This window comes from Alosa sapidissima, chromosome 10 (assembly GCF_018492685.1).
Source record: "Alosa sapidissima isolate fAloSap1 chromosome 10, fAloSap1.pri, whole genome shotgun sequence".
In the NCBI taxonomy this organism is placed as follows: Eukaryota; Metazoa; Chordata; class Actinopteri; order Clupeiformes; family Clupeidae; genus Alosa; species Alosa sapidissima.
In genome coordinates this window covers 5,017,510-5,038,572 of record NC_055966.1, presented here as the reverse complement: position 1 = coordinate 5,038,572, position 21,063 = coordinate 5,017,510, and the positions used below count along the sequence as shown (strand labels likewise).

General features: G+C 41.7%; 1 protein-coding gene across 1 annotated transcript in view; it reads right to left on the bottom strand.

Annotated features, from left to right (window-relative positions):
• Nucleotides 1-21,063, bottom strand: part of LOC121720679 (aromatic-L-amino-acid decarboxylase-like) — a 49,298-nt gene that overhangs the window by 11,171 nt on the left and 17,064 nt on the right. The window contains exons 11-12 of the mRNA XM_042107035.1: nucleotides 10,177-10,196; nucleotides 9,774-9,872 (exon numbers count right to left, since the gene is read on the bottom strand). Of these exons, the coding sequence (XP_041962969.1) occupies nucleotides 9,774-9,872; nucleotides 10,177-10,196 (119 nt within the window). The remainder of the gene's footprint in view (nucleotides 1-9,773; nucleotides 9,873-10,176; nucleotides 10,197-21,063) is intronic.

Below are 21,063 nucleotides of genomic sequence, written 5' to 3'. Positions count from 1 at the left end.
GAAACTACAATCTGACTACATTTTCGAGGCGCGATTGGAGACTTCCGGATACCCGGTCCGGGTTCAGAAGGTTGCATATTGGGTTTTTCCGCGGAGAAGCGATAGGGGGAGACTAAGAACCCACCAACAACCCAGAACCATCAGAACGACTCAACCTGCATAATTAAGGTCATTTTTGCTAAAATTGTTGCATAGGGCTTCTTTAGCCTATCCCAAAAATAAGGAGAACGTAATATCAGGCATGACTGGTCAAATCGAGAAATGGGTCTGACGGTAAGTAGGCTAACAGATTGTGTAATTGTCAGGCAAATCATAAATGTGATTTCATGTTACAACAATCTCTCTCCAAGCAGCCTATGTCCATTCATATCGAAGCATTCATGAAGCCTAACGACTTAGAAGTACGTTCCCTCAAAGTCTCGGGGACGTGCTTTAGACGTCCCGAAAAAATGTCCGCGGGACGTCGGCGGGGACCTGTAGGGGATGTCGCCGGCACTTTATTTTGTTTGCTGGGAATGTCCGTGTGGGAGTCATGGGTGGCCTGAGTTGAGAACACTCCTGGAGAGTTCAATGTTTTCAAAACGCTGCTGAAGTGCCGAGTCAGCTCCCTCTGGCCACACTTTGACTGTTCTTACTGTTGGTTTCACACGTTTGTGGAGTGCTGAATACTTGGGAAGTAGAAACAATAAGAGGTGATCTGAGTGTCCTAGGTGGGGCAGGGGAGCGGCTTTGTAGGCATGATTTGTAAAGCCAGCTCTACTACTGATTCATCAATTTCTATTCAATTAATGGAATAGGTCATCATATCATCATTAGCAGCTAACTGAAGTGAATAACTGACCACATCCTCTTTCTTATCCCCCCTTGAATTTCCCCTTGGGGATCAATAAAGTATCTATCTATCTATCTATCTATCTAACTATCTAAGATTGAGGTTAGGAAATGCTGTGGTCTTTAATAAGGAGTGATTCAAGAGCTGTGGCGCTTGCACAGAGGGGTGTAATGTTGTTATGGTTTCATGTCAAACTGTGGCTTGATTATGATGTTATTGGTACTTTCTTTCTGAAGTGATGAAATTAATGTGAAATGCTGGGCTTTCTTAGTCTCAGCAGAAACCAGACTTGGCAGTGCTACTTGCTACACTTAAGTACAAGCTTAGATTAATGTTCTTAATCTCATGTTACTGAACTTAAGATAACTCTTTTATGGAGAGTCAACAACCTCACTGAGTTTTAGTGGTGTCTATAAACCGAGTAATGCCTTTATTGTAACTTAGATTGTAGGAGCCATGAAGGTGTTTATTATTAGTATTATTATTATTATATACAATCAGATTATTATGTAATGTTAAGTAATATAGTTTAATTGTTTATATTTGGGTTACTTGGATTATTATATTTTTTGTTACTTTTGTTGTTTAATTTGCATATCACCGTAATTGGGGGCGGTAGCATTTAATTAATTTAATGGCAGGTGCACAGGCACGGGCGGAAGTAGCCTAACTAGAGAGAGGGTGAGTTACGGGGAGGCCGTATTTCTTGTTGACCGCTGTTAACGCTGCTCCGCTGTTGAACTCTGTTTTGCCTACTTTTTCTTTTTACTTTGAGCACGTTATTATCACTGGATTACTGGATTAAGTTGGACTACCTTTTTCAATAAACCCGTCAAACGCATCTGGATCTCAGCAGATATTTTGTTTGGTACAGCGCGTCATACAATCAGCTACACCTATACCTTAGCCTCTCAGCGACTAATTGGCTTTTTGGATACAAGTCGCTACATTTTTGTCAACAAGAATCGGCATTAGGAAAGCAATTGCGGACGTTTCAAGGATCAAATGGGAGAAAGGACCATCGGAGATAAAGGACGGAAGACTGCACTGACTTTCGATCATTAGGCCACAGCCTCGGAAGACGCACTCAAAAGCCAGGTAGGCTTGCTGGTGTTTATGCGCATTAAGCTGTATACATTGGAAGGAATGCGGCACGCATATGCTGTTGTTTGTCCATTGGGGACATTATTGGATTGAACACCGTTTAAGTTGGTCATACCGATCGCTGGCATTGATAGTGTGGATTCGGTGCTGTATATCCCCGTACTGTAAGATGATGAATCTCCGCTTTGTCTCTTTGAAATTGCCGCTGCTCTGCTAATGTGCGTGACGTTTCTGGATTTGTGAAAGTGTTTGGGTGCACTGTACGTAGCCTACCTCTATGCTACGTTGAATCTCCTCTTTGTCTCTTTGAAATTGCTGCTGCTCTGCTAATGTGTGTAACGTTTCTGGATTTGTGGAAGTGTTTGGATGCACTGTACCCTACCTCCATGCTACATTGAATCTCCGCTTTGTCTCTTTGAAATTGCCGCTGCTCTGCTACTGTGCATGACGTGTTTTGTACATGTTTGAATGTGGAATGTTGAAGTTGATGCACATGTATTGAGAAGTAACTGAAAAAAAAAAAGGAAATGAGTCAAAAGGGTGTTTCAAGTTCTGAAATGGAGAGTGAAAAAAGGCAATCTAAGCCAACAGCAAAGGCTTTGGCAAACAAAATCGAAATGCTTCAAAATGAAAGGAGAAAGAGTGTGGATAAAGTTAAAGGGTTCATACAACAAATGAAAACATTCATGAAAAATAAGGAAAATGTTTCACAAATACAATCTCTTTTGGAGAGTTTAATTGATCAGTGTGGAAACGCCACCAAGTCACATGACCTGCTGATTCCTTTACTCCCTGAAGAGCAACAGAAGATCCATAATGAATGGTTTTCTAACATCATGACCTATAGCAACACATTTCAAAGGCGTGTTGAGCAGTGGTTGATTGAGCCGGATGAATTGCTTGAGTTACTTGATCAAACTGATTCTGGTGAAATGAATGAACAGGAGTTGCCTCCAACACCTGATGAAACTCAGCAACAGGCTGCCTTAGTCATTGATACAGATGAGCTGCAAGACAATGTAAAACCAAATGACAGTGTGTCAAATGTGGGCAGCAGGGTGTCCAAATCACAAAACTCTGCCACAGGAAGAGAGTCTGTTGCTTCCAGTATTTCTTCTGTACGTCTCAAAGCAGAGGCTGACTTGGCAGCTTTAAGGACAAGACAAAAATTATTAAAAGATAAACATGAACTGGAAGAGGAGGAGGAACGGCTGCGTAAAAGGAAAGAACAATTTAAGTTGGATGAGGAAATTGCAGCAAACATGGCAAAACTGGATGTGCTCAAGTCTCGGAGCATCTTAAGTGAGAGAACCTCTGTATCAAAGCGCTCTGATGGAATGAACTCCTATCTGGCAAAAGGACACAAACTGATCCTCAATGCTAAAGCAAAGTCATTTGTACCACAAAGGTCACAACATGAAATCAACCATGCTTACCTGGATGCAGGAACAAGACCTAAGGAGAGAAATCCATCTCAGTTAATTCATTCACATGAACCCAATCTATATGCAGTGAATCACAGTACTCTAGAAGGGATACAAATGCAAGATGGAAATGCCTTAAACATTGGTCCAAATGAAGATCAAAGCAATGTGTTTGGCATTATGTGCAAACAAAATTAAATAACATCACTGTTGGTGCAGCAGCAGTGCCTTTCATCTTTGCCTAAGAGGGAGATACCAATCTTTGACGGTGATCCATTAAAATATCATGCGTTTGTGAAGGCTTTCGAGAACGGTGTGGAGAGGAACACTGCAAATCACAGTGACAGACTGTATTTCTTGGAACAGCACAAAAGGGGTCACCCCAAAGAATTGATCAGAAGTTGCCAGCATATGGATCCTGAGAGAGGATATGCTAAAGCAAAAGTGTTATTAAAAGAACAGTTTGGAAATGAGCAGAGGATTTCATACGCATACATGGAAAAAGCTCTTTCATGGCAATGAAGATGCAAAAGCTCTTCGTGATTATAGCCTTTTTCTCAGAGGTTGCTGTAACGTTATGGAAGAGGTGCAATATATGCATGAACTGGACATACCTGCTAACATGCTAACCATCATAAAAAAGTTGCCCTACAAATTTCAAGACAAGTGGCGTTCTGCAGCATGTGAACTACAGGATAGCCGCAGCCAGCGAGCTACATTCATTGAACTCACAACTTTCATAGAGAAACAAGTGCGGGTTCTAACTGACCCAGTGTTTGGAAACATACAGGACGTTCCATCACTGACAACTAATAGAGGAGTGAACAAGCCAAATCTACAAACTCGTTCTGAAATTAAGGGAACCAGCTTTGCTACCACTGTAGCTCCTGTGATACACAAGACTCAGCCTGGAACTAGAGGAAAGGAGCGTGTGGAGTTTGCGAGGAGAACATGCATCTGTTGTGGAGAAGGACATGCTTTGGATTTGTGTCCACAGTTGGGGAAGAAGGCACACAAAGAGAAGATGGGCTTCTTAAGAGAGAAGGGTGTCTTGTTTTGGCTGTTTGTGTATTGGACACATGAGCAAAGTTTGCAGAAAACGGATTTCCTGTGCAAAATGTGGTCTCAAACATCCAAGTCTCAACATTCCACAAAAGGAAAAAGATAAGGATCCAGACCAAGCTGAGAGGAAATCAGGTGTCTGTCGACAGTGCCCTGATGTCAAGTGGGCTTACAGGGGCTGGTGATCACGACTGCAAACTTCCAATAGTTCCAGTGCAAGTTAAGTCCAAGAAGGGCTATAAAATTGTCACCACCTATGCTTTCTTGGACGCAGGAAGTACGGCCGTGTTCTGTACAGAGGCACTAAGGGAAAAACTTAATGTTCCAGGAAAGAAGGTCCATATTCTCCTACGGACGATGGGCCAAGAGAAAGTGGTGAGCAGCCACGTAGTTCCAGGACTGGAAGTGGCCGGTTTGACTGGGGAGCATTTCTGTGAGCTGCCCAAGGCTTACACGCAAACACACATGCCTGTTCACAAGAGAAACATTCCAAAGCAGAGTGATATTCAGAAATGGCCTTATTTGAAACATGTTCACTTGCCTGAGATTGATGCAGGGATTGAGCTGTTGATTGGGACAAATGTCTCCAAAGCCTTGGAACCCTTGCAAGTGATTCGCACTGTAGGAGATGGACCCTATGCAATCAGAACAATGCTGGGCTGGACAGTGAATGGGCCTCTGGATGAAGACGGTGGCAGTGAGCAGCCAGAGTTAACCGTGAACAGAGTGTCAGTTGTGACTTTGGATGAACTTTGGCAGCAGCAGTTTAAGGCAGACTTCCCTGAATGCAGCGTGGAGGAACAGCCTGCCATGTCAAGAGAGGAACAAAAGTTCATGGAGCTGGTTACAAGTTTAGCAAAACAGGTCAATGGTCATTATCAGATCAACCTGCCATTGAGGAATAAGGACGTTAGTATTCCAAATAATAGGAAGATCATTGAGCAGCGTGCCTTACATCTGAAGAAGAGGCTTCAGAAGGATTCCTCATTTCATGCTGACTATAAGGCCTTCATGGAAGATCTGGTTGTCAAAGGCTATGCAGAAAGGGTGCCTGAAGAGGATTTGGAACGTAGTGATGGCAGGGTTTGGTACATCCCGCATCAAGGTGTTTACCATCCTACGAAGAAGAAGATCAGGGTTGTTTTTGACTGTGGAGCAAGTTTCCAAGGAACATCACTTAATGCTCAACTCTTACAGGGCCCAGACCTCACAAGTTCACTAATTGGAGTGATGAGCAGGTTCAGGAAGGAACCAGTCGTCATCATGGCGGACGTGGAGGCGATGTTTCACCAGGTCAGGGTACCACCTGAGGATGCTGACTTCTTGAGGTTCCTCTGGTGGCCTGCTGGAAACTTAAGTCAAGATCATGTGGACTTCAGGATGCTGGTGCATCTCTTTGGGGCAAAGTCCTCTCCCAGTTGTGCCAATTTTGCCCTCAGGAAATGCGCAGAGGACAACAAAGAACAATTCAGCGAGGAAGCAATGGATAAAGTCCTACATAGCTTTTACGTGGATGACTGCCTAGTATCTGTGGCTTCGGAGGAAAGAGCTGTATCTCTTTATCATGAGCTCATCGCAATCTGTGCCAAAGGTGGGTTCCGACTCACGAAGTGGATAAGCAACAGGCGTAACGTCCTAAACGCAATACCTGAAGAGCACAGATCCAAAGACGTGAAATTGTTGAACATGGACCAAGAGTCGCCACCAGTGGAGAGAGTGCTTGGTGTGGAGTGGTGCATTCAGTCTGATACTTTTAAGTTCAAGATTGTTGTCAAGGACAGACCACTCACTAGGAGAGGAATCCTCTCTACAGTTAGCTCCATCTATGATCCTCTTGGGATCGTGAGTCCTGTCGTCTTGTCTGCCAAGAAGATCTTAAGGGACCTGTGTAGGAGAGCACTTGGTTGGGACGATGTCATACCCCAGACTGTGGCTCAGGAGTGGACAAGTTGGCTGGATAAACTCTGTCATTTGGAGAAATGTAACATCATGAGGTGTCTGAAACCATCAGATTTTGGTGAAGTGACTACAGCACAATTACATCATTTCTGTGATGCAAGCGAGGATGGCTATGGAGCAGTAACTTACCTGCTGTCACGAAATGCACAATCACAGGTGCACAGTTCTTTTGTCATGGGAAAGGCAAGGGTGGCACCATTGAAACCTGCTACCATCCCCCGAATGGAGCTCATCGCTGCCACCATGGCCAGTCACATTGACATCTTGTGGAGGAAAGAGCTGCACATGCAACTTCAAGACTCTGTGTTTTGGACCGACAGCACTTCGGTGCTCAAATACATCAGGAATGAGACATCCAGGTTCAAAGTCTTTGTTGCCAACAGAGTCACAGAAATTCGCAAGGCTTCACAACCCTCTCAGTGGAGGTATGTTGGAACAGCAAGTAATCCAGCCGATGTCGCCTCCAGGGGTGTGAAAGGTGATTCATTTCTCAAGGATGCAACATGGGTGTCAGGGCCTCGTTTTCTCCTTCAACCAGAGGATGAGTGGCCTGTCAACCCTGAGGATATTCATTGACTAACAGCAGATGACCCTGAGGTCAAGAAGGAAACCACAGTGAATGCTGTACAGGCCAGTGAGGAGGCTGATGCAGTATCTTGCATGATCCACCACTTCAGCTCTTGGATCCGTCTGATAAAGTCTGTAGCCTGGATCTTGAGATTCAAAACTTGGCTCTCATCTCTCTGTCAGAAGAGGAGACAGTTGAATGTGGCTCTTGCACAATCAGGATTGGATGAAGAACAACAACGACGTTCATTGGAGAGGGATATGGAAACATTCAAGAGAAAGACTCTCTCAAGTTGTCTATCAGTGGAGGAGTTGGAGAAATCGGAGATGGAGATCATCAAGTTTAGCCAAAGGAGAAGGTTTCCAGAAGAATTCGCCATGCTGGGAAAAGGCGAAAGTGTCAAGGCTCACAGTCACATCCACACGCTCTGCCAACTATTGGAAGATGGGGTTCTGAGAGTTGGTGGCCAGCTCAGCAGGTCATCTATGCCAGCGGAAGCTAAGCATCCCGTAATACTGGCAAAAGATTGGCATATCTCGACCCTTCTGCTAAGACACGTCCATCAAGAAGTGGGACATAGCGGGCGAAACCACATGTTGTCCAAGCTGCGTGAGAAATACTGGATCTCCGGAGCTAGTACAGCCATAAGGAGTGTTCTGTCAAAGTGTGTGAGCTGTCGACGTTTGAATGCTCAGCCAGTGTCTCAGCTAATGGCAGACTTACCATCTGAAAGGGTGACTCCAGATGAACCTCCATTTACTCGGGTAGGAGTAGACTACTTTGGACCGTTCGAGGTGAGGAGCAGAAGAAGTGTAGTGAAGAGGTATGGAGTCATTTTAACTTGCATGGCCATAAGAGCAATCCACATTGAAGTGGCACCTTCACTTGACACCGATGCCTTCATAAATGCTCTCAGGCGCTTTATAGCAAGACGTGGTCAAGTACGGGAATTGCGCTCAGATAATGGGACGAATTTCAGGGGAGCAGAACAAGAACTGAAAGCATCCATTGACCAGTGGAATCAGATGCAGATTAATGATGTCCTCCTTCAGAAAGGGATAAAATGGACTTTTAATCCCCCAGCTGGCAGCCATCATGGTGGTTCTTGGGAGAGGTTGATTCGATCAGTCCGTAAAGTCCTCAACTCCACCTTGAATGTGCAAAATTTGGATGAAGAAGGTCTTCACACAGTTCTCTGTGAGGTGGAAGCCAACCAATCAATGGCCGACCGATAACGAAAGCTTCCATGGATCCTCATGACCTGGAAGCATTGACACCTAATCACCTGCTGCTTTTGAAGGCATTACCATCTTTGCCACCAGGAGTCTTCCAGGAAGCCGACATGTACGCACGCAGGCGATGGAAGCAGGTCCAGTACATGTCAGACCTGTTCTGGAAGAGATGGGTTAAGGAGTACTTACCTCAATTGCAGGAGCGGCAGAGATGGTCAGGAGCGAAGCGAAACCTTGTTCCTGGAGATCTGGTGCTTGTAATGGTCAGTACAGTACCTCGGAACTCCTGGGTCGTAGGACGAGTCCTACAAACCTTTCCGGACCGAAGGGGCTTTGTGCGTCAGGTGCGCATCAAGACTAAGAGTAGCTGCCTGAACCGGCTTATAACCAAGATATGTCTGCTTCAGGAGGCCGATCCTGGAGGTGGGGCAGCTGTTGCAGATGACGAGGCCTAGACCTCTGACTAGACGTCTGACTTAACTTTTGACGCTTGACTAGTAGTGACTGTGGTGAACATAGATCACAGGGCTATGTGCTGGTAACCTCTGGCCCTACCGACTGACTTTTCAAAAGATCATGAAGACGGAAGAAGAAGAAGAATGTAATGTGACTATGTATTCTGTTTAGTTTAATTATTTCATGACTCCTATTGTGTGTAATTATTAGGTAATAGCTTAATAATTAGGGGCTGGTGTGTAGGAGCCATGAAGGTGATTATTATTATTATTATTATTATTATTATTATTATTATTATTATTATATACAATCAGATTATTATGTAATGTTAAGTAATATAGTTTAATGGTTTATATTTGGGTTACTTGGGTTATTATATTTTTTGTTACTTTTGTTGTTTAATTTGCATATCACCGTAATTGGGGGCGGTAGCATTTAATTAATTTAATGGCAGGTGCACAGGCACGGGCGGAAGTAGCCTAACTAGAGAGAGGGTGAGTTACGGGGAGGCCGTATTTCTTGTTGACCGCTGTTAACGCTGCTCCGCTGTTGAACTCTGTTTAGCCTACATTTTCTTTTTACTTTGAGCACGTTATTATTACTGGATTAAGTTGGACTACCTTTTTCAATAAACCCGTCAAACGCATCTGGATCTCAGCGGATATTTTGTTTGGTACAGCGCGTCATACAATCAGCTACACCCATACCTTAGCCTCTCAGCGACTAATTAGCTTTTTGGATACAAGTCGCTACATAGATGTTTGGTAACCATTTGGAATAAGGTTTTAGTGTTACTGTGTGCATTTATCTCAGAACTGACACAATTATTTTCTAACTGGTTAGAAGTACTGGTTAACTGGTACAACTGGTTCAGAACTACTGTCCAGGTATAATAAGCCAAGATAGGCAGCTGACCTAACGTGACTAGATGTTACACTGCTGCTATTATGCAAGTGCAAACTGTTAGGGTGTGCATTGACCAGCACTTTCCATCAATGACAAAGGCACTTCACATGTTGTCCACTTGCAGTGAAACAGACCAAGGCTTAATGACTAGCATCCTTGTACTGCTGGCTAATTTAGCACGGAGACACCCTGGCAAATTTGATTGACAGGAGCCAGTGAGTGGCTGCTACCTGACGTATGTAGTCCTGCAGGCCTTTGACTCCATACATGCGGAAGACAAACCACATCTTCAGAGAGCGAAAGCGTCGGCTCAGTGGAATCTGCCAGTGCTGCAGGGGCCAGAGAGATGCTATTAGAAATTACATGTCTGGAACACACGCACATTTAAAGCATGTCTATGTCTGCATGGGAAAGTAAGAAACGAAATTTCAATTCTTTGTATGACCAGTGCATGTAAAGAAATTGACAATAAAAGCCGACTTGACTTGACTTGACTTGATATGAAGGATTCAAATTGCAATGTGTACCAGTGTTTAATTCAAATGAAAAAAAAAACATACTGTTGATGTTACACATTTGGATGAAATAAAACCAAAAATAAGTTAAACATAAATATTAGATTCAGCCACTTACTCTGTAATCTGTGATCAGTCCTGAAAGAGCAAAATAAACAGAGGTTAATCATTCTTTGTCAAAGCTGATAATGGGCTGACAATTCATTAGTTGATGTATCAGACATTTGAATTTACACTACACATCTGCCGTAGAGAAACTGAATAGCTTGTTCATTTGTTTTGATAGTGATGACAAATGTCACTTACTTACTCCTAGTTCTTTTTTACCCAAATAAGCTGCAACTGTATGAAAACTGGCTTATTTGGTAGTTATTCATTAGCTGTGCTCTTGTACTGCACACAAACCACAGATTGACTGATGTCACTGACAGCAAAACAAAGAGAAGCCCTCAGCTCTCCAGCGAAGGCAATAACCTGTAATCTCATTTGCCTGTTTTGTTTTCACTCTCTCTCTCTCCCGCTTTCTCTCTCTACAAGAATATCCACTGGCTTTGTCTGTGAGCCCAGTAAGGGTCAGCTGCCTGGCAGGTCGTGGGAGGGAAGAGGGTCCGTCTTTTGTCTTCCTGTCAGCACAATTATGGTGAGGCAGCAGGCACAGCTGCAGGCTAGCCTCCACAGCGGCGCTGCTTTTATCTGCATCTCATTCAGGAGCGTCACGGCGGCAGGGGGATGAGCACAGAGCAGGACGACATCAATACAGGTAAAGGCAAGAGCCTCTCTCGCTACATTCCAGGTAATTCCACTGCCAAGCGGAGAGGCAAAAACCACTCATACCGTTTCTTAGCAGTTGAGAATGTTGGATTCAGAACTTATGATTTTTATATTATTTTAGTTTATGTCCTGGTGTTTCGATTGTTCTTCCACATATGAGATGACTAATTTTATTTCATTCTGTTCCTATCCTGTCCATGCAGGGCTCTACACTAACACTTTTTTTTTCAGGAGCACTTGTGCGCCCAAGTTAAAAAATTTAAGAGCACAGACAAATATTTGGGCGCAGTCAGTTCTGTACTTAACTTACACATAATCTAACATTATACTGCAGCTAACAGTTAAACATGCGAATATTAAGAATGACTGACAACATTTAGGCTACAGGAAACAGGATTTTAAAGATCAGTGCCTACTTTATTTTCAGTCTGTTCTATTTTCCTACATTTTGTTAATGTAAAATAATATAATACATTGTCATATTTGCATTTAGCCTGTATATCAAGTATCCTGCCAAATGTAGGCTAATTTATTTATTTGTGAATCCATCTATAGCTAATCCAAATATGCCCATGGTGACCTATCTGACAGCATACTGCCTAATACTACTACTAAAACAGTCCATTTTCTCTTCCACAAAACCCAACATAGGCTAATCAAGGATATATGTTTTATACTTTTAGTTTTTATTTGAAATATCTGCATTGATGGGGGCAGTAGGCAAACGTTAGGCCTACTTTCGTTTTGCACTTCAGCATGTATTCGGTGTAAACAAACCGCATGTAAACAAAGCATGCGTGGAAACCTGGAGTTGTCAGTAGCGTTCTACCTTTGAATAAAATGGGAGTATTACGGGAGGCTACTTTTGTGCCGGTTCACTACAGCTACATTTTGCATATTGCAGCCACAGGGCTCTCAAGTTTTGAGGACAGGCAAGAGTGACATTCCCCATCGACAATTCCCCCCCCCCGTCCGGGGGTTAAAGGGGTGGCTGGTCAGACGGGTTGCGAGAATGGGGGTGTTTCATTAATAATACTACAACTTTTTGTTGCTGTTTAATAATATGCCTTCAGATGTTCCAGAGGTTGTTTTGTCCGCCGCTCACGGCCCTCGAAGCCGCCACCTCAACACACCGGCATGGGAGTCGAGCGCTCTAACCACTGAGCTAAAAGCCCAAGCTTCCAACTCAGCAGTTAGAGCCGTTCTTAAGGTTAGGAGTGTGAGGATTTACACGTGCAACTAGCATCACCAGCTAGCATACACCAGCCCCAGGTCGGTCAACAGTTGATCCAATATTAGTTGTGCAGAAATATAGCCCATCTCATACACACCAATTGAATTGAAATAGAAATTGTAAAGATTTGTATTTTTTGTAATTATTCCATATTTAGTGTAGTTATATCAGAACCTGAAGTAGCCTACAATCCAAATGCAAGCATGAAACTTCAGAGTATTACCTTTCATTTGAGGCCAAGATTATGCTTATAAGGGGTTCATACAGTATGCAGTAGGCATTTGATTGCCAGTAGCCTACTGTATGCCTTTTGGATAACCCAAAGTCCTATGGGGAGTTTTCATAGGGCATTTTACAAAATGCATGAGCATATCTTGGCAAATAATGATCTACTATGAAGTACTCATGTTGTCATTCTATATTGATCTACTTTTGCACACAACATGACAAGACCTAATGCTAGGACTCAAGTCATATCAAGTCAAGACCTAGAGGGCTGAAATGTGGTCAGTTCAAAGATGCTTGTTAGTAGAAAAAGAAAATAATAATCTAGCCTTTGTAACTTTGTGTCAGTAGGCTACATCACACAGTTACTCTAATTGTTTTCCAACAGTGTCTCAGCTTTCCAAAAGAGAGCAGGCATTTGATTATTGGCTACAGTATGTAGGAGCAATGCCCTCCTAAGTCAAAATGGGGCATAAGTATAATTTATAATTGCTCAGATTTGCAAAAGAAAAGATTTGACACATGGCACTGACAATTCAATAATGGGCTTTTTCACCACCTCTGAGCATCCACTAACCTGAACTTTTTAGGGGGCTTTCCTCTCAGGGTGAATGAGAGGATGCTTAATTGCTTTTTACCTGACATTTTTGAATGCAGATGCAATGATTAAAAGTGACCTATAACAATAGGCTATGCAATGCTCTTTAATTTGTTTAGTGCTAATAAAATGATTAAGCCTATTTGGAGTGAGAGATGTTTAGAATGTGACAATATGTCAGTCATCGTGTGAACGAAAGTAGGCTATTACTAGGCATAGGCTACTTGTTCTGAGCAAGTGTTGTCAATGAACAGGCTGTGAAACTGTTGGCTAAGTTAGAGACAGTCATGAACAACTGATGCTAATTGTCTGGGAAACATTCTCTAGCAGTCACGTTGTCATTGTTTGTGTCAAACAAGTTGTGGATTTGTTGTAACATTAAAAGATGACTTACTCTTTGCTGAAACCATGAACTGATGCTCGAAGCTTCAAGGTGAACGAAACAGGTTCGCGTTCAATAATTCACGTTCAACAATTCCAGGATACACGTTTTTTCATTGGTTGTTGCGTTAAATCTTACCCAGATACAATAGTGCTATTTTCTGATTGGCTATTGTGTAGCCCCTCTCGTTATTTTTGATTGGCTGATAAGTGACAGGCTCAACTCCAGGGGAGACGCGCTTGATTCCTGCTGGGTGAGAGCGGCGCGGCCAGAGACATTTTGGGCGCTGAGGCAGCATACTAAATATATAAATAGTTTTTCTGCGTGAGAAATACAATGTGTGGCGGGAGAGCGTGACAAAAGACTGAAATGAGTGACTGTCACGCTCAATGAGCCCTGCAGCCAATACATCAACTGGGCTTAAAGGCATGTTAGGTTACCTTTCCTTCTCTCACTGCATTCTCAGAATCTCATCCTGTTCCTCCTAAATGAATTCGGTGGATAGAAAAACAAATTTCTTCAATCTTTGCATCTTGGCTGGCTAGTCTAACTTTCCGCTTTTTCTGCGCGCTCTTGGATTTGATAGAAGCGACTACTAGCGAGTCACAACGCGAAACTGCTAACGTTGATGGGAGGTGTAGTTTTTATGCTGCATTCACGACGTGATTCTATGGTTTGCACCAGTAATGTTTCTCGATGTTGCAGTGTATTTTGTAGACAAACATTGACATGGTTAGAAGTCATTCGCACCAGTGCGCCTAAATATTTTTTTGCACTCGCACGGCATCATTTTTACTCACATGTGCGAGTGAAATGGGCGCACTGTAGAGCCCTGCCATGTGTATATCTGTGTGTGACTATCAGTTTAAAGATAAAAGGGAATATTATGGTTTTGCAGTGTTTCTCTGTTCTGCATGGGTGCATCAACACAGTCTTCCTGCTCAAGGCAAGCATGGGATAGCTTTTAGGTGACTAATGAAAGTGTTGTGAATCAACCTCATTTCTGTAAATGTACATACTGCGTACTTCTTATGGTCATCTGTGATTTTTTGTACCTATGTGTACCCTGTGTGTGTCTTTGGTCTGTATGCAGTGTATCCATTGTTTATCCTTGAATGATTAGAATTCAATGAAAGCCTGTCTAGAGGCCTTTTGCTTTTCACCAGGTGTGAAATGTTAATGTTTGTAGTAGGGCTTTGACTTTTGCCCAAAAATCATATTCAAAGTTTGTTTGTTTATTAATATTAAAATTCGAATATATTCGAATATGTATTCATAATATTTTAACCATTAAATGTCTTCAGTAAGACCGATATTGGTATCAAACTTAAGTTCTATATGTTCTGTCCACCAGAGGGCAGTGTATCAGTCAATCTCAATAGACTACGTGCACGAAAGGCTGAGTAATTAAGTGTGCTTGGAAAGCAGCACACTTATTGTTCTTCTTAAGTTTTATTATTGGGGGCAAAGCTGCGAAGGCACCCGTGGTGTTTGCACCTCGAGCACTCTAGCGCCACCAACAGGCCAAAGTTGGACGTGCGTTCATGCAAGTAACTTTTGACCCGTTGGCCCGATTGTCAAATATGACGTATCGTTAGAATCTTTGGACCAAGCCGAGTTAAACGCACCCTATGACGTCATTTTATGCCATGATGGATTTTCCGCCATATTGGATTTAATCAAAAACACCTAAAAGTTTTCACAGGTCACAAAGTTTGTCCGATTGACACCAAACTTTACACACATAATCTTCCGTCCAAGGCTCAAAAAAGTTATCCCTTTTTGTCTTCAAATCTAAAACCATTTGCCCGTAACAGCCAATCAAAATTGCCAGCGAAGCCACCAAACAGGAAGTGAAGTGATATCTCAGCAAAGCTTTCACGTATCAAAACCAAACTCGGTACATGGGGTCAGGACCAAATAAGGAGGAGGCTCAATAAATATAATGACTTTTGACCTATAGGTGGCGCTATAATTAGCAAAATTACCTTTTGGCCTGTAACGGGTGTTGTGTTTGTAATTAAACCTTACTAATGGTGATTTTTAATACTGTGGGAGGTCCGACAGATGTGAATTTGTGACGTCAACGTAATTGATCCGGCCGCCATATTGGATTTAATCAAAAACAGCTAAAAGTTTTCACAGGTCACAAAGTTTGTCCAATTGACACCAAACTTGACACACATAATCTTCAGTCCAAGCCTCAAAAAAGTTATCCCTTTTTGTCTTCAAACTTAAAACCGTGCGCCCATAACAGCCAATCAAAATTGGTGGCGAAGCCACCAAACAGGAATTGAAGGAATATCTCAGCAATGCTTTCACGTTTCAAAACCAAACTTGTTACATGGGCTCAGACCCAATTAGGAGGAGGCTCAAGAAATGTGGTAAATTTTGACCACTGTGTGGCGCTATAATCACAGGAAGTAGGCTCATATCTCAGCAATGCTTACACATATTGAAACCAAACTTGGTACATGGACTTGAGACCCCATCCTGAAGACACAATAAATTTGGAGTCTTTTGACCACTGGGGGGGCGCTATAATCACAGGAAGTAGGGTCATATCTCAGCAATGCTTTCACATATAGAAACCAAACTTGGTATATGGACTTGGGATCCCATCCTGAGGACACACAATACATTTGGTGACCTTCGACCACTAGGGGGGCGCTAGAGATACAGGAAATTAGCTCATATCTCAGCAACGCCTTTATCTATCAAAACCAAACGTGGTACATGGACTCGGGACCCGATCCTGAGGACACACAATACATTTGGTATACTTTGACCACTAGGGGCGCTATAATTAGGAAGACTTTTACGCATCGACACCAAACTTGATACGTTGATAAACACATCCTAAAGACCCACAATAAATTTGGGGACATTTGACCACTAGGGGCTCTATGATTAGCAACACTTTCACCTATCGCAACCAAACTTGGTATGTGGACTTGGGACTACATCCTGAGGATGCACAATTAATTTGGTGTGCTTTCACCACTAGGGGTGCTATAATTATCAACACTTTCACCGATTTAAACCAAACTTGGTATGTGGACACAATAAATTCGGTGACCTTCGAATCCAGTCCAGTCCAATCCAATTCAATCAAGTCCAATCCAAGCAAGTCCAATCCAATCCAATCTAACACAACACAGTCAAGTCCAGTCCAATCCAATCCCAACTTGCAAAGCAGCACACTTATTGTTCTTCTTAAGTTTTATTACAGTGCATGAAAATGCACTGTACTGTTCTTCCTAGGTTTCTTCTTCTTCTTCTAACGCAATTAATGCAGCTTCAACCGCTTAACGTAGAAACTTCATTCAAACTGTGTTACGTAGGTCTTACTTAGGACATCTGTGGAATGTATTTTTCAACTTTGTAACTTTTATACTTTTTAAACTATTAATTAAAAACTGTTCAAAATTTCCCCATAGACTTAACATGGGCTGATGACATCACAATAGAGCCGTTAAACAATTAGAATCCTATGCCAGGTGGTCAGGCCACCTGGATCAACTGCCAGTCTCAGGCTTTAAGCATACAAACTGGCTCTATTAAGACTACACACCCTGTTCAACTGCTTCCTCTGCCAAAACCTGTTTCAAAATAAAAGTCCTCACTACAATATTTCACTGTTAAACAATTTAACCCTTTAAACTACTGAACTTTTTAAGTTAACTGTTCAGCCATTGTAACTGTTACTTGTCATCAACTATAACTCCTACCCACTGTAGCTAGTTAGCATGGTTAGCATGTTAACATTGCTAACATTGTTAGCGTTTTTAGCAAAACTGCTAAAAATGATTAGCTAAGTTAGCTAAGTCACATGGTTAGCATAGTTAGCATGTTAGTTAGCATAGTTAACATAACTATTAAAAATGATTAGCTAGGTTAGCTAAGTCACATGGTTAGCATAGTTAGCATTTTAATATTGTTAACATGCTAGTTAGCATAGCTAGCATAACTACTAAAAATGATTAGCTAAGTTAGCTAAGTCACATGGTTAGCATAGTTAGCATTTTAACATTGTTAGCATAACTACTAAAAATGATAAGCTAAGTTAGCTAAGTCACATGGTTAGCATAGTTAGCATGCTAGTTAACATGCTAGTTAGCATAGTTAGCATAACTATTAAAAATGATTAGCTAGGTTAGCATAGTTAGCATTTTAGTTAGCATTATCTTGAATTTAGTCACGATAAGTCGAGCAACGAGTAAGAATGAACAGGTATGATAAGGGATCAGATTCCAAAAATAATTCAGTGAAAATGCATGGATTCCAGTTTCTTCCAGTAGCAGCAACTGGAATCCATGCATTTCCACTGAATTATTTTTGGAATGCAGGGGACTCCAGATTTTGGAGTGCAGGGGACAAGCCGAGATGGGCTATGAGACATACGTTCACACTCAGTATCATGTTTCAATACACTTTAGGTCAATATCACACCGGAATTCTCCTTTAACATCATTCATTTCTTGTGTGGCTAGAAGCTGGCTAGCTATGTCATAGGGAGGAGATGTTGCTGTAACGTTATGGGATTTATGTTGCTTAGCGTAATGCCATGGTCATTTCATATGAGATGCTTGTAAGCTACTCGTAGCTTCGTCACTGGTAACTTTAGGACTCCTATTTTTTTTTACTAAGAGTAATTCAGGAAGCATTTTAGCCCTAAAAGTAGCGCCTGAGTCTGTGACAGCTTAAGCGAGGACTCCTCATAAGACCGATTCACATATGTTTTGTGGTGGCATTTCACAGTCGCGATGTTTTGAAATGCGTCTAACAATCACAAGGGAATAATTTTGCATTGTAGGCATAACTAAGGGATGCAGTAACACCAACAACAACCAAAACTAGCCTACTCATTGTTTACATGTACATTAAATGTAACGTTTCATTGTGAATCAAATTAAAAGATTCTCCTCTTTGCAAACGTTGGCATAGGCATATGGTGACAGATTAATTTAATAATGTTGCTGCGTGAATCACGGTAAGCGCGAATTAAGTGGCCACTTCTTAATGGGAGTCACTGTATGGAAGTAGGCTAAGTAAAATAGAGATGTTTAAAATAAGATAAAGTTAGGATATGCCCGCTTGACAACGGCAGAGATAACTGGCCTTTGGCCATAGCAACCATCCATTTAGAACGACTAGCCTTCATAGCAACCAAGGATCTTAGCTGTGATTCATGTAGCTACAGTATGCATGCAATGTGATGCAAAGTATAGAAAGGTGATGAAATATACAGAGACAGGTCAAAAAAATATAGTGCAATGTAGACAGTAGTATACAGTTGATTTACAGAAGGTGGTAGAGTAATATTTATTAAATATCTAATTTAATAAATATCTAATTTAGATATTTTACATTATCCCATTGATCAAATGGTAGAGGCTCTCAATCGTGAATTAGGCGCTCTGCTTGACAGAGTGGCACCCTTAAAGACTAAAAAAAGGCCCTGTAGCAAACTGACACCTTGGATGAACTAAAATATCCATGATCTAAAAAGATCATGTAGAAAAGCTGAGAGAACATGGAGAAAAACTAAGTTACAGGTTCACCGTGCCATTCTAAAATAAAAAAAAATATATATATAATAGAGCTATTCGGAATGAGAGGAGGAACCACTTCTCTAAGGTAATTGCTGAAAACAGTGGGAACTCTAGGGTGTTGTTCTCTACCATTGATAGGCTATTGCATCAAACACCTTTTGATACACTCAGTCAGGCATCCTCTAAGATGCGAAGAATTTGCAGACTTCTTCAAAAACAAAGTCATTTCTATAAGGGAGGCTATTGGTAACACAAGTAATATGTTTGATAGTACACCCAAAAACAGCCTCCCAAAATTAAGGTCCTTTAGCACTATTACTCAATCTGAGCTTGGTAAAATTATAACTCAAACCGGCTCCTCAACATGTGTTTTAGATCCAATCCCTACTAGATTCCTCAAAAAAGTATATGATAGCTTAGCTCCCTTTATTCTCAAGGTAATAAATACCTCATTAGAAACAGGTATATTTCCAACTGCTTTTAAAACCGCTGTTGTGAAACCTTTACTTAAAAAGTCAAATCTTGACCATACCAATCTGAGCAACTACAGGCCTATATCAAATCTACAGTTCTTGAGCAAAGTACTTGAAAAAGTTGTTTGTAAACAGTTAAATACCTTCCTCAACGAAAACAGTATCCTTGAAAAATTCCAATCAGGTTTTAGATCAAATCACAGCACAGAAACGGCTCTAGTAAAAATAGTCAATGATCTCAGACTGGCTACTGACTCAAACAAAGTCTCAATCCTTATTCTTCTGGATCTGAGTGCGGCATTTGACACCATTGATCATAGCATCCTAATTCACCGCCTTGCGAAGTGGGTGGGTCTCTCTGATAATGCTCTAAACTGGTTTCAAACCTACATTACTGGCAGAGATTTTTATATCAGTCTAGGAGATCATGTATCTGAAAAACATGACTTGCCTTTTGGTGTGGCCCAGGGGAGCTGCCTTGGTCCCCTGCTATTTTCTCGATATATGCTTCCATTGGGAAACGTCATAAGTCAACATAATGTAAACTTCCACAGCTACGCAGATGATACCCAATTGTATATTTCTGTGGAGCCAACTAACCCAGATGGCCTTTGCTCCCTCACTGCATGCCTAACCTCCATTAATCAGTGGATGAGCAAAACAATTTTGAAACTAAATGATGACAAAACAGAGGTACTTCTGGTTGGACCAAAACTAAAGCGAGATATTATTCTTAGTAATCTGGGGAACTTGGCGCACCAGGTCAAACCAAAAGTAACAAGCCTCGGTGTCATCTTAGATGCAGAGTTAAGTTTTAAGCTACTCAGACAGCCTATTTCCACTTTAAGTTACTCAGACAGCCTATTTCCACTTGAGAAACATGGCCAAAGTTTGGCCCTTTTTAACTCAACAAGATGCAGAAAAACTAATTCACGCCTTTATCACTAGCAGGTTAGACTACTGCAATGCACTTTTCACTGGTCTTCCCAAAGAACATCTAAAGAAATTGGCACTCATACAGAACTCTGCGGCTAGACTTTTAACTAAGACTAAGAAGAGAGAACACATCACCCCTGTGTTGGCTGAACTGCACTGGCTCCCTATTTCCTATAGAATTGATTTTAAGGTTATGTTAATTACTTACAAAGCTCTGAATGGCATAGCACCTTCATATATCTCTGAGCTTTTAATATCTTATCAACCACAAAGGAAACTTAGATCATCCAATTCTAATCTTTTAATCGTACCCAAAGTGCTCCACAAACAAAGTGGAGAAGCTGCTTTTATCCATTATGCCCCCAAACTATGGAACACCCTGCCTCTGTACATCAAGCAGGCGAGTTCAGTAAATATTTTTAAAAAAGATCTGAAAACATACCTGTACAGGAAAGCTTTTAGTTAACTCATCTTATCCTGTAGACTACTTTTTCAGATTATTCTACATCTGCTGCTATTGGAGGGCGCAGCCAGCCAGAAGCAGATGGGCTCCCCCTATTAAGTCAGGTTCTGCTCAAGGTTTCTTCCTGGAATATGGGAGTTTTTCCTTGCCACAGTTGCCATATGGCGTGCTTGTGGGGGGTAAGAGGGTTAAGGCTGCCAGTCTTATGACGTCATTTTCTATATTTTTTATATGTTGCTGAGTGGATCATAAACGGCCCCAGCAATGAAGAAAAGTGATTGATAATGACTGACTGACTATTATTGTGTTACATGCTTCAAATGTAAAGCACTTTGAGCTGCATTCTGTGTATGAAAGGTGCTATACAA